The sequence below is a fragment of the Astyanax mexicanus genome, chromosome 25 (assembly GCF_023375975.1).
Source record: "Astyanax mexicanus isolate ESR-SI-001 chromosome 25, AstMex3_surface, whole genome shotgun sequence".
Taxonomy (NCBI): domain Eukaryota; kingdom Metazoa; phylum Chordata; class Actinopteri; order Characiformes; family Acestrorhamphidae; genus Astyanax; species Astyanax mexicanus.
Window position 1 is genome coordinate 16,127,793 of NC_064432.1, and position 14,306 is coordinate 16,142,098.

The 14,306-nt window shown below is 37.9% G+C and overlaps 1 protein-coding gene across 8 annotated transcripts in view; it reads right to left on the bottom strand.

The window, feature by feature from the left end:
* Positions 1 to 8,490, bottom strand: part of LOC103039205 (girdin) — a 61,716-nt gene extending 53,226 nt beyond the window's left edge. For all 8 annotated transcript variants that reach the window (XM_022681869.2, XM_022681865.2, XM_022681867.2 and 5 more), the window contains exons 1-2: positions 7,650 to 8,490; positions 7,444 to 7,544 (exon numbers count right to left, since the gene is read on the bottom strand). In XM_022681869.2, the coding sequence (XP_022537590.2) occupies positions 7,444 to 7,544; positions 7,650 to 7,712 (164 nt within the window). In that variant the 5' untranslated portion in view covers positions 7,713 to 8,490. The remainder of the gene's footprint in view (positions 1 to 7,443; positions 7,545 to 7,649) is intronic.
* Positions 8,491 to 14,306: the final 5,816 nt, after the last annotated feature.

A 14,306-nucleotide genomic window follows, 5' to 3' on the forward strand; every position in this document is an offset into this window, starting at 1 on the left:
TATCCAGGAGGCCTTTTAGACGACCTCAATGGGGGGTGGGCTTAAACCCTTAATTAAATACAGCGGTGGGAGCTGTAATCCTGTCAGCCCAAGTGCTGGTTAAAACACAGAGAGCCGGCCTTGTGGATGTTAATTTTCATTTCATCCTCAAAATGGGAAGGACAAACAGGATCCAGCATGGAAGGGGGTTGGCTATGCTGTCATCACCCTCCCCAATGTTGTGGTTAACTAGTGGATAAAAATGATCTGAAGATATCAGATTAATTACTGCAAGTTATAATATTGTAATAAATATAGTCAATATCAACAGCATTCATCATAACCAACCAATCAAAATAAAGCTATGTGTACAACCCAACAACAAAAACAAGTTGGGACTGTACGGAAAATGGAAATAAAAATAAAATGCACTGGTTTTTACATTTACAGATATTATGTTGCTCTCAGTGATCTCACTGTAAATGCATTAATTCTGCCATCACAAAAGTGCACTGACACAACCCATATAATAACAGACCCTGTCTTTTTGGCTTGTTGCTGTTAACAGTCTGGATGGTCCTGTTTGTCTTTGTTTTAAGTACACAGCGTCCATTTTTTTTCCTAACTAGATCTGGAATATTGATTTATCTGACCACAATACACAGTTCCCACTGTGTGATGGTCCATCCTAGATGCCTCTGAGCCCAGAGAAGTTGACACCAGTTATGAACATGGATAGCATAGGTCTTTTCTATGCACAAGAATTTTTAAAGTGGTATTTGTGAGTGTATACTCAAACTGTAGTGCAAAGGTCTGCCAAAAAATAATTTGCTCTTGTGACTGGTGATAATGGTTCTCAATGGAGTGCATTCATTAACTGCACATTGCACCAGTAAGAGCAGAGTGTGAATGTTCAATTAGCAGGGTAAGAGCACAGTTTTGCTCAAAATATTGCAATGCACACAACATTATGGGTGACATACCAGAGTTCAAAAGAGGACAAATTGTTGGTGCACGTCTTGCTGGCGCATCTGTGACCAAGACAGCAAGTCTTTGTGATTAATCAAGAGCCTTGGTATCCAGGGTAATGTCAGCATACCAACAAGAAGGACGAACCACAACCAACAGAACTGTGGACGCAAGAGGAAGCTGTCTGAAAGGGATGTTTGGGTGCTAACCCGGATTGTATCCAAAAAACATAGAACCACGGCTAATCAAATCACGGCAGGATTCAATGTACACCTCAACTCTCCTGTTTCCACCAGAACTGTCCGTTGGGACAATAAATTATTGGGGTCTAAAACCAGATATTTCAGTTTCATTGTCCAACCCCTGTATGTATATGTATATATTTTGGAATGTTTTGCCGGCCAGAAATGATACAATGGATGTAATTTAACAAATTAACTTAAGTTTAGCAGACAAAACAGGAAATATCTTGGGTTTATACTGCCTGCAGTGAAATAAAAGTCAAAGGAAATGGAAGATTTATACAAATACTCAAATTAAATTTATAAAAGAATAAGGTGTTTACATGCATGTAGTTATAAGCATTACTGTACACAAGAATGAAAGCTATTGTAAGACAGACAGAAGATATGGACTGCGTCGATGAGGCAGTCCTTCAGACATCGGCAGATGAATGCAGAAGTCAATAGTCAATGCAGAACGTGCCATGGCCCCAGGCGCTGCTGTGCCACGGACTAACCTACTTCTGACAGGCTGCATCATTCTCAGTTGGCGAGGATGAGTAGGGGGAGGACAGAGGCGGGATTACACAAACACTGTCATGGCACGAGTGGCCTTTCCAGCGGAAAGAGGAACTGTTTTCCAGAGCTGTTCTAGACAGGCAGGTGACAAATGAGACATATGAGACACATGAGAAAAGGAAGGAGAGGACGCTAGAACTAAAGCAGCACAAACTAAAGTTCCATCTATTAGGAATCGTGATATACATCAAAAACAGTCCCCATAGTAGAGGGCCAATAGGACCACATTAGTCATCCAACAAGTAGGACACCAATTTTTGACCAATCTGAAAAGGAATACCAAAGCAACCAATTAGAGCAAACAATGCACCCACGCCCATTATTGAAAAAAAGCGAGTAAATCAGATCAGTGGGCAGCTGACCAATATAAAATAATTTAAAAGGGAAAAAAATTAGGATACACGACAATACAGGAATTATATATATAGATTATATACAGCTTTGGAATAAAATAAGAGACCACTTAAAAAGTATGTTTCTTTGATTTTACCAAACTGAAAACCTCTGGAATGGAGATTTATAGATGGTCCCAAGCCATCAAACCAAGCTGAATTGCTTGAAATTAAGTTTTAAGTTATACAAAAGCAGTGTGTATGACTGGTGGAGCAGAACATGCCAAGATGCATGACAACTGAATAAAAACCAGGGTTATTCCACCAAATATTGATTTCTGAATATGAACTGCAAACTTTTCTTTGCATTATTTGTGGTCTGAAAGCGCTACATCTTTTTTGTCATTTCAGCTATTTCTCATTTTCTGCAAATAAATACTCTAAACAATTTTTTGGGAGAATTTGGGAGAAATGTTGTCCGTAGTTTATAGAATAAAACAAAAATGCTTATTTTACTCTGGTCTCTTTTTCTAGAGCTGTATATTATAAACTATTAATGAAAAACAGGAAAATGGGTCCTTTCTCATGCTTGGTTCTGTTATTGTTAGTAGAAAACGCAAGAAATAGCAGTTTCACTGTTTAAAACTGTTTAAAAACACAAACTGAAATTTTAATATAGATTCTTATTTTATTTATCCAATGTTATAATAACAATAAACTTCCAGCGTGCATGTCAAATATAGACCACCCTAATGAAAACTACAAAACATGCCTATACAATATCTTACCACTATGTCAAAATAGTGTTCTATCTTTGTTTTTGTTCAGTTCTTTATTCAAATTGTTTTTGATTATCAGGTTGTGAGACTGTAAAAGAAACCTATTTCTTGGTTTTATAAGTAACAATAACAGAAAAAAAAAAAAGAAAAAAAAATTAATAAGGAGTGGTACACAGACTTGAACTTTGACCCAGAATACCAGATTCATCATCTCGGTAATGAGTTCAAGCATGAGTTTGGTATGTAGTTGCCTGTTTTTGTTTTTACACTAGGAATGGATTTCGTATTACTTTAATGCACCTGTATATTGTCACCGACGTACAGAAATCTTACAGTACTCAATGTGTCCTTGTTAAAATATCACTCCATCAAGGCCATGCTGACTGCTTCCAGTGAGACCAGCTTCAGAGCATTCTTATCACAACAACCCCGTTTCATCAGTCCAGGTTCTGAAGTTCATTCCACTGATTCCACACAAAATACTACCCCGTATCATCACACAGATGCACGCTGGAGAAATGAAGGTGGTGTATTTTCCATCCTGCAGATAAGAGTGGAAAGTAGGACATCAAGAGAAACATGGGTGGAAGACCATTTTCAGACTTCAGACAGGCAGATAACAGCAGAAGAAACAGCAGCAGCAACAGCAGTTATGAGGGGGAGGGGTGGTGTTGGGGTTGTATGGGGCCTTCTTTTCTACCTGTCTACATCTCCAGACCAGACTGACATCTTTGATCTGCCCGGATAAAGAATCAGGCAAAGCATCTACTGAAAAAGATTGCCTCGCCCCTCTCCCCACAAAGGACAAAGGAAGACACATGTCTCATCACTAAAATTCAGAAAGTGAGAAAATGGGGGAAGAAAGCCAGAACAGCAATGTAACTACTGAAATGGGTCTATCCTATTATCACCCTCTGTCTGTTCGCAAAAAGGCACCACAGGGTGTGAACTGAAGCTACTGCACACAACACCGCCCAATCTAGGATTAGCGTAATTAAACTGTTGTCGTTCAGGAGATATCTTATCGGCTGCAAAGCCGGCCTACTGCTGGGATAAAGTGGCAATAGTCTGTGTGAATTGTGCTAGAGCTAGTGGGGGTCGGGCTAAGGGGTCAGAAAGAGTAGTGTTAAGTATTGGTATAGAAATACACCAGTGCAATTGTAAAGATTCAGTTAGAACCGATTACAAAAAAAAAGCTGTTTGAATCATGTGCAAATAACTATAATAAAACTGAATCACTTTGAGATGAGTACCTGTGTTCACCTGGTCACTCCATGAGTCTTAAATATCAGAATTATATCTGGATAAGGCCAAGCTACATAAAAAGTTTAATGGTGTCATTCCGCTAAATTGCACTTTTTCTTGTTCACACATCAGTGTTATATGCTTTTGCCCAGTAATTCATATCTAAGAAACAAATTGATAGAATTTGTCTAAGAAACACCACCATCAAAGTACAATTGAGCTAGGTAGGTTTGTGTTTAGAATAGTTCTGTTTACACTAGTTACTTGGCTAGCTAGCTATCTTGTGTAAGCAGAGGTGGGTGGTCCAGGTCCAGACAGTAAAAATCTACCACAGGATTTGGTTCCAACTGCCAGGGCGGCTCAGCCAACAAAAACCAGGGGTGGGTTTTTTAATTTCTGGCCCTGAACTACCCTCTGTGTGTAAGTAACTACAGGTTTACATAGGATCTCCGGTAGATTTTGTGTTTTACAGACACTGTAAGACTAGGTCAGTGGCTCAACTGCATTTAGCAGGGTATTAAACATGTTATAAAGTAACATGACATTGCAAAGGCTGTTATTACTGTAAAATTTCTAATTTTTGCCCGTCTTGCTACTGCCTGTCACAGTGCTGTTAACCAATCAAAGGTGATAATGTTTGTATGTAGGAATATTCATGAGCAAGAGCCGAAATCCTATCGTTCTTCCCCGTCCACTCCTCCACTGGACTACAGCAGCGTTATACCGTATCACCAGAGCACTTTTTTTCAAAAACAAAAAAACAACTCACAGGGCATTCATACTAGAGACCATAACTAGACATTTTAAAATAAATGGGGAAAAAAACGATAGAATGACACCTTTAAGCGGATGTTTTAGTGCAACCAAAACAAAATTACCAGGTGTAAATGGGTACCAGGATTATATCTGGATAAAGCCATTTATTAATCAAAAACGCAGCTGTAACTTGGAGAGCTTCTGGTTTTGTGGAGCACTGGTCACCGAAGGGGCAAAAAAGTGTGGGACTGGGCAGTCACTGCGGAGGGGCAGGGCGTTCACCTCCACCATCTGTGCTGCACCGTCTAAACCGTTAGATAATCCAGGCGGGCTTCTCTTCTGCAAAGACGACTTGTGTCTGTCAACCTAGAGGCTTTCTGGTCACTGCTAAGGGAGATGAGGCAAGACATGGAGCTTTCACATGGGGAGCATCATGTGCTGCATCGTGATCCAGAGCAGAAACAACCACAGAGTAAAAATAATAATTTATTCATATATTTTCGTCTTCAGTGAAGAGTGACATTGAGGAATAATTTGTCTACTTTAAAATAAGATCAAAAAAGTCTATACATACTTTAAATTAGGTATTAAAGAGTCTATAAAACAAAAACTGAAAATAACTTAGACACCACCCATAGCAAAGTACTGTCCACTAGTTTCCTCACTCTTCTAAACTGGTATTACTACCAAATACAGTTTCCCACACTTCTTTACTGAACCAGCACATCCCTAACAGACTTCTAGCTCCAGGGCATAACTCACAACTACACCCCCTTAAAGTCAAATTTGTTAAGACAAATGACAAGATCAATTCCCCTCAAGCATTTCTTTTGGATAATGACCACCATTTATGCCAATGAGGCAAGGAAAGCCCTGTAGGAGTATTGATTATGAACAAAACCAAAGTGTGCCAGCAGTTAAAGCTATAATGGACATAATGCCAACAAGTTACTTCAATTTCTGCTGGCCATATTAAATTATGCAACAAAGTTCTGGACATTGCATCTTTCACCGCCTGATAACTTCCTAGAAATCTGACAGCTCCTATAAAGAGAAAGGGACAAAAAATAAATAAAGTGACCCTTTCATGCTACTTATACTGGTAATCTAAATTAAATTAGGACAATCTTTCTCTAAAAACTGTGGCTTGGACAAAGACCACTCACTATAAACAATCAACGAAAAAGAGAGAGAGCTAGAGGAGAACTGTAGTAGCCACCAGTTCCATGTGTGCTTTGCTAAAGATTTACCAGTGTCCAGAAACACTAACCAGTTAACATGCCTGCCAGTTAACAAAGACCTGCTTCACTTCACTCATCGAACAATGTGCCTTCTGTCTAAGAGAGCCATGCTGAGAGGATGAGTGCCAACAGCTGCCCAAAGCTCAGCGCCAGCACTAACTGCCTAAAAATCCCCAATAACCAAGGCAAGACTTCAGCTGTACCTCAAAGTAGAGAGGACAAATAAATCTGCATACAAGTCATTTAGCATACAGCCTAATAACATGTTCCATTTCAAAACTGCCAATGGGTATAATGGGTATAATTGCATATTTGTATATGATGCTGACAGGAAACATAATAAGGCCAGAAATTAAGTGCTTAAATCGATATTTCAACACTTTCCTATTAAACTGAGTGTGTACAGAAGTAGTTCTGTTTCATGAGCAGCTGTCAACATTTACTTTTGTAGAACAAACCTAGAACTGTTGTTTGACAGTACATTAAGACTCTGAAACTTTTAATAGACAGCTTCACCATTCAAATTGCCTAAAATATGGCTACATATTTCTGAGTAATATTGATAATCAACTTTACATAATCCACAACGGATACTACTTTGGTTTTTATGGGATCAAATTTATATTTATATTATAAGTAGGTATGAATAATGTTCATGAGCCCATGCTTTAGAGTACTGCTACTTAATGCTAAAAGATGGCCTGGTTTAACTTTCAATGGCGTGTACAACATTTTTTTTTATTTATTCCACGCCACTACAAAGCTTTTCTATTCCTTCATCCATTATGAAATAAGTGTACATTTTAAAAAGCAACTGACTGAAGCATAAAACTAAAAAACGAAGATGGTCTTAGTGTGTCGAAATTTAGTTATACTGTCTCTGATCGTCTGCATGCTTTCGAACACTGCAAAAAAAAAGTAAAACAAAAGTTAATTACCCACCACTCTCTATGATGACCAAACTTGAATGTGTTCAACACAGTGTGGTGATGTGATGACAACACTGAATCTGTAGCTTAGAAGTATTGTGTACGTTACTCTACTAAACACAGAAGTGGCACCAGACCAATAATAGTCTTACTTTCTGAAAATGTGCCTGTTCCACTTCTCTCAGTACAGCCTGGCTCAAACCTGCAGTCTGGAAATGCCATTTTCACCCTGAAACAGGCAGAGCTATGGATTCCTTGCAAAGCGTGTGCAAGAAAGGAGTGGAGAGGGCTGGGTTGCACAATATCAGCTCCATGTGCAGAGCACATTTCTGCCTTTGTGCCTTCACAAAGGCCAACAACATGACCGCAGTCTTTCTTTATAATAAATAATAGCAAGTCTGATGTGTACTTACATCTGAAGCATGACCTCGTTCAAGTAGGCTCCATCCACTAATTCAATGTATTCATTAAGCTTGCTGCCATCGTTGGTCGAGGGTTGAACCACAGTCTTCACCTGCAATGTGTCAAATACACACATCAGCAACGGCACGCTAGCTAAAATACACTATGGAAACGTGCACTTAAGCCTGATATTGGGCGTTCAGGAGAAAAATCTTACCCAAGCTACCAGAGGAGTGAGTAAAAACTGCTCCAGTAAAGGCGTGAACACCTGGTTTTCCATCTTCTTCGCGTCTCCTTTAAGGCTATTATTCCACAGAAGAGGTCAGATAATGGTAAAAACTGAGCAGAATTTAATTCGGTTTAATTCGCTCGTCCTGGGCAGAACTCATTTCCTCTTATGGTTAAAATACCAGACGACGCTCCTCCGTATGGGTTATAATACAAGGAATAAATAGAGCAATGCTTGAATTAGTTAGTTAGCTTAGCAGTGGATTAGCCAATGTTTTCTTTCAAATTTGCCTCAGATTTGAAAAATAACGGCATTTTTCTGGCCTTATCTGTTAACCTAGCGTTAGCGTTAGTTAACCTAGCTGTAAATCCGACCAGCTTCCTAACCTAATAGATTAGCTAGCTTACCCTTTACGTTTTGTCCTCAAAGACAGATTAAACAGATAAACTACAAACTAAATAGTCCTGAACATTGCATATTAATGCGTTTTAAAACAAAGATAAAAAACACTAACACTAGTTTCGTTAACCTAGCTACCGTTGGCTAGCCTTCTTTCTAACACCTCATACGAGCCATTCAAATTGAATGGGAAAAAATGACAAGAATCAGCCCGTTAACCAACGACCGAAAAACGGACAAAATATCGCCAGAATTTGGAAAAAGAGACGCGTAATATCCTTCAAGCCATCTTTTTCGCTTTCCTGCAGCACGTTTCCCTCACGGAACCGACTCACTCGGACGACAATTCCCGTTTAATGAGTATCCCAAAGAATGTGGATTTTGGCAGCGGTGGTTTTCTCGTCTGCCTCCGTCTGAAGGACCGTAGCGAGCGAAGCCGCGAACGAATCGTTCTGTTGAATCGGTTCATTTGAATAACTCACTCGAACCGATTCACAAATCCTACAATTCCCACAACTGAATTAGCTACAGTCCTACTACTTTACTGTTATAGAAAAAAGATAAATAAGACATGTTAGGAAAATACCACAGCAAATATAGTAAAATATCACACATTAATAAGATTGTTTATTAATAATAATACATTTTTTTATTACATGCTTGCATATCTTATACTTTACATCTGTGTCTATTTCAATGTTTTATTACAATAAACAGCCAATTAATCAACATATATTTATGTAAAAAAGTTTCATGATTAAGTTGATTGGAGTGACAAATAGGACTTGTTAGTATAGTATTATTTTTCCAGGAATTTTAACTACATTAGTGATTAAATAAATATTAAATAAATAGGGAAGCTTTTATTAATTTGCTCACCAAACTCACCAAACACCTAAGCAGCAATGTCTACTATAACAATATCTACTATAGCTATACAGCTCTGGGAAAAAAATCCACTTAAGTTTCCAAATTTAGTTTCTCTGATTGTGCAATTTATAGGTATATGTTAGAGTAAAATGAACATCGTTGTTTTATTCTAAAAACTACAAACAGCATTTCTCCCAAATTCCAAATAGAAATATTGTCATTTAGAGCATTTATTTGCAAAAAATGAGAAATGGCTGAAATAAAAAAGAGGCAGAGCTTTCAGATTTTAAATAAGGCAAAAAAAGAAAAAACAAGTTTATATTATAAAGCAGTTCAGTTTGGTTTTATGGCTTGTAATCATTCATCTTCTTCTTGATTATATTCCAGGGGGGTTCAATTTGGTAAAAGCAAAGAAACTCAATTTTTAAGTGGTCTCTTATTTTTCAGAGCTGTATATAGTAGCATTTGAAAATTTGTATATGAACTAGCTACTAGAGAAGAATGCTGATTAATCACTAAACATTAGAACTCTTAATATTTGTGGTGATGTAATTTGATAATCGTTGTGATGATTAACCACAACTAGTACAGTAGATAAGAACCTCTGACTTGCCTTGTGAATCAATGAATCGTTTAATAGACCGCCCCATCAGTTCACTCTGACAGTTAAAAAAAGAACCGACTCGGTCAATTGAATCACTGTCTGCAATTGCTGAGATTCTCAACCCGCGCTCATTGGTCAGTTTACAGTTGTTAACTAAGTAGATATATATATGAAAACTGCATTATTTTTAATGACGTATCTACAGGCAGACTTCTTATAAACCGTATAACTGTCTCCTTTAGAAATCTAGTGGACTGTTAGGATGTTTCACCTTTATTTTATGACCTGGAATGCACTATTTTAGTGTAGACTTGGTAAAACCGTAGTAACTCGCAGTCTAGTGTACTGTGTGTATTGATGGGTACGTTTAATTATAAGCTCTAATTAGAAATAGCTAATTACCCGGATGTCGCCTTGCATACTTAATGAATGAACGTGGATCTGATGTTCCGTTGTACTTTGAGATGAGATAATTTAGAGCATATGTTTTTTTTCTCCAGTTTATATTTTAAAACTATTTGAATTAATAAGTAATATTGTTCTTTTCTTGTGTGGTCCTTTATTTTGGTTGAATTTAAATAATTCGTCTAGCTACCTTAACCCTTTCTGGTCCAAATAACGTTAGAGCAAATGTAATTACATTGTTTGCTCCTGTTGTGAACAAAAATGGCTTTCATGTAAATACACAGGCATATAGATTATATAATATAATGCATTATAATGATGTCAAAAATGATGCCTGGCGTGTTTTCCTTTGTTTGCGCAGATCGCTCTGGCTTTTAAACACGTCAAAACAGTGGCCTCTGGTGGTGATGAAGGTAATAAACTCCCCCTATTCATGTACAGTATGTGCATAACATGAATATTATTATTATCTACACAACGTTAAACAGTGTTATAATATTTATACAGTATGCAACCCTGAGATATGTGCAAGTAGGCCCACTGCACATGTAATGCCCTCATGTAATCCGACAAAACACTGTCATTTGATTGATAAACAGGATGACCTACATGAGCGGAAGCTCTGTCGCCTGTCCTGTGGAGCTGTTAATGAAACTTAAGTGATCCAGTCCCCTTCCCACTGAGCACCAACCCCAGGGCGATTAACATAAACAGGGGATAAAGTGGGGTGTGGAAGCCAGCCACAATTCTGCTCAAATCACAGAATCAGAGGCCCCGATTGTGCACCCCACACCAGTGCATTTCCATGTACATACAGTAAATCAGACATAACATTAAAACAATAGCCATATTAACTTGAAATGAATTACACTGATTATTAGGTTATGATGGCATCTGTCTCCAACTGTGGAAAGTACATATTAGGGAGCGATGCACAATCTAAGCCACTATGAATTAGGCCAAAAACTGTGATCAGAGCATCTCTAAAACATCAGTTCTATGGGGTGTCCCTGGTAAGCAGTGTCCACTCCTCACCAAATGTACGCCAAAGAAGGGCAACCCAAACTAGTGACAGGGTCAAGGCCTCCCAGGGCTTACTGATGTTAAATACATAATAGGAATTAGACAGGTGGAGCTAATGTTATGGCTAAGAAGTGTATCTGCCCATTCAGCCTTCAGTTAAGTACAGCTCACTCACATTACATTTGAGTCTCACACTGGACTACATTTCAAAAGAAGCTCAATACTGAAAATCAGAACAGAAATAATTTGTGTATCAAGTTAGTAAGTTAATTATTACTTTGTGATGTTGCAAGAAAATATATATTGAAAAAATAAAGTATAAAGGGAATGTTTCTGAACAAACTGTGCATGGTGTCTGTAAGTGGGTATCCAAAGTGGTTGCTATGTTGTTGCATGTGTGTTTCTTTGATATCCCAGGTAGTTGCTTAGATGTTGCTATTTGCTTCTTGGCAGTTGCTTAGGTGACCAAAGTAATGACTCAGGTGTTAATAAGTAATTGCTAATGGGTTGCTATAGTCACATTAGAACGTTGCTGCGGTATCCCAGGTGTTGGGAAAGTAATGCTAAGTAGTTATTGGGCACTTGCTATTATAGCCCAGGTGGTTACTAATGTGTTGCTTAGTGGTTGCTGTGGTATGCCAGGTGGTTGCTAATGTGTTATCTTGATGCCATGTTGTTCCATGTATCTGATGATGAGTATATATAAATCATTTATAGATTTATATAATAAATTATAGTTAATGAGTTATATTCTTAGACGAGTTATAAATAACACAAATGGTTAGTGTCGCTCTCCAAACCTCAAATTCATTTTCTGCACCACCTAAAACCGTCTGACACATCAGCACTGCAGCCTCTCAGACATGCAATTACTGCAGCATCACCCGCCACTACACCGCTATCTGCCCTTACTGGGGAGGAGAACTGCTGACATGAACATGTTGTCATGCCAACCACCACTATCACTAAGCTGCAGCCGCGGCAGGAGCTTAACCCCTCAAGTGCCCTTCACCAAGGGTGGGCATTATGGCCAAATTATAACATCACGACCCTTGAAGAAATTCAGCAATACTAAATTTGATTCATGATATTTGGCTCTCCTGAGATGAAACAACATAAAATCACCAGCAAAACTGCAGTGTCACATTTAACAGCATAAGCATAGAATCTGGGTCCAAGTCTAAGTGTTAATAAGCTTATATACCATTTTTAGAAATAGATGTCATGTGCCAAAATGTTTCTAAAACTAAAAACTTTTCAAGGGCTCTTATTAACGTGATTAAAATGCAATAATTTTACATTGACATTTTCACATGTAGGAAATTACCATTTAATTTTAAAATATCTTTTTTATTGTTATATTTTTAAGATAAACCTTTATCATTTGTAGGATTAAGATGTTTTATTTGAAGTAAAAACCTAATTTTTGTAACAGTGTAATGATTTGTGTTCATACCATAGTTTGCAATGGGGAACTGCATTTTCTGGAATGAAGGTGCTCCATCCAGTACTTCTGGGAAGAGCTGGGTATTTGGGGATGAGGCAGGGTGCTGATCATCCAACTTCTTGACCTCAGAAACTCGTTTCACAGAATGCATACAAATCCTCACAACAATGATCCTCCGAAACCTAGTTGAAAATCTTAGACAGTTAGCCAAACAAGGCACAATACACTCTTTTTAGTACTACTGATTTTAGAAGAAACAATGAATGAGCAGGTGTCCCAATACTTTTGTCCATATAGTCACCAGCACAATAGCTTATATATGTGTGTATCATCTAATGTTTTAATAGATACCTCCACATGGCAGACTGGGGTTCAATTCCTGTCCCTGTAAGAATACCACTGATAACCTCTGAGTTAGTACACTACATGCTCCCACCTCTAATCCATTTTAAAGGACCTTTGGTCATATTTTATGATCAAAGTATTATATATTACCATTATAATCATTATTATCCCCACTCACCCGTAATACCCCTACTTAACAGATGCCACATTTCTGCTGCAGCTGGCAGCCTTCTGACATATCAGCATATGTGTGCTTTACAAATGCAACATACTGTGAGCCATATGGAAAGAATATTGGCCTACACAACAAGGGTCTAGACACAGATTAAAGCATACTGGTGAGTAAACTAAACTGTTGAGTCTTCATTTCTGGGTTTCCGAACGTTTTGCTCCCAGCCCACTTAACAAAAAAGTAAGTGGTCCACATTAAAATTAATTCCATTCTAATTTGACCAAATGCCAGACTACTGAATTTATTAAATTGCTTGAAATTAATTTTGAAGGCTTGCTTTGAATCTTGTTAATTCACAATTATGGTCGCCAAAGTTGGTAAAAGATAACACAAGCCATTACAAGGCTGATAAAGCAAGAAGAACAAAAGGAAAAAAAGCAAAGAATAGGATAGGAGAGAACACTGATAAAAAAAAAGGTCACAAACTAATATTTTGTTGGACCTTCTTTAGCTTTGATTGCTGCACACATTTGCTGTGGCATTGTTTTAATAAGCTTCTGCCATATCAAAAGATTTATTTCAATTCAGCGTTGCATTAATGATGGTAGAATCTGATCACTGCACAAAGTCTTCTCCAGCACATGCCAAAGATCCTCAATGAGGTTAAGGTCTGGACTCTGTGGTGAACAATCCATGTGAAAAAATGAAGATCTTATGCTCCCTGAATCACTCTTTCACAATTCCAGCCCCATGAATTCTGCCACTGTCATTTTGGAATATGCCCGTGCCATCAGAGAAGAAAAAAATCCATTAATGGAATAACCTGATCATTCAGATAGTCAGCTGACCTCATTCTTTTAGCACATACTGTTGCTGAACCTAGACCTGACCAACTACAGCAACCCCACATCATTTGCTTAGTTATATCCAGATGGCGACTTTTTTTTGGACCAAGCAGTGTACATAAAAAAACAAATATAAATGTGTTTCAGAAAGACTAAGAAGGCCTTTTGGAGCAAAGTCTTATGGGGAGCTTAAGGAGGAGGACATAGGTTGATGTTACATAAACATTTAAAGCAAAATTTAAAATACAGACCCAGGCATATGTAGCCCAAAACTAGGTGTAGTCACTGCCTAGGAAACTGGCTCAAAGCTCAAACTCTAATTTGTTTCCACTACCTTCAAACAATGCCACAGAAGAACCACTTTTGTGGGAGATATTATGCTGGAGTAAAGAACCTTTGACTTGGTAAATAACTTTTATATTAACCTTGTAAACCATTTTAAAAGTTTACACACATCTCTTTTACACAAGCAGTTCTTTATGGAAGCAAAAGCTATTTCTTTCATGGTATAATTTTACATTCACATTACCAAGCT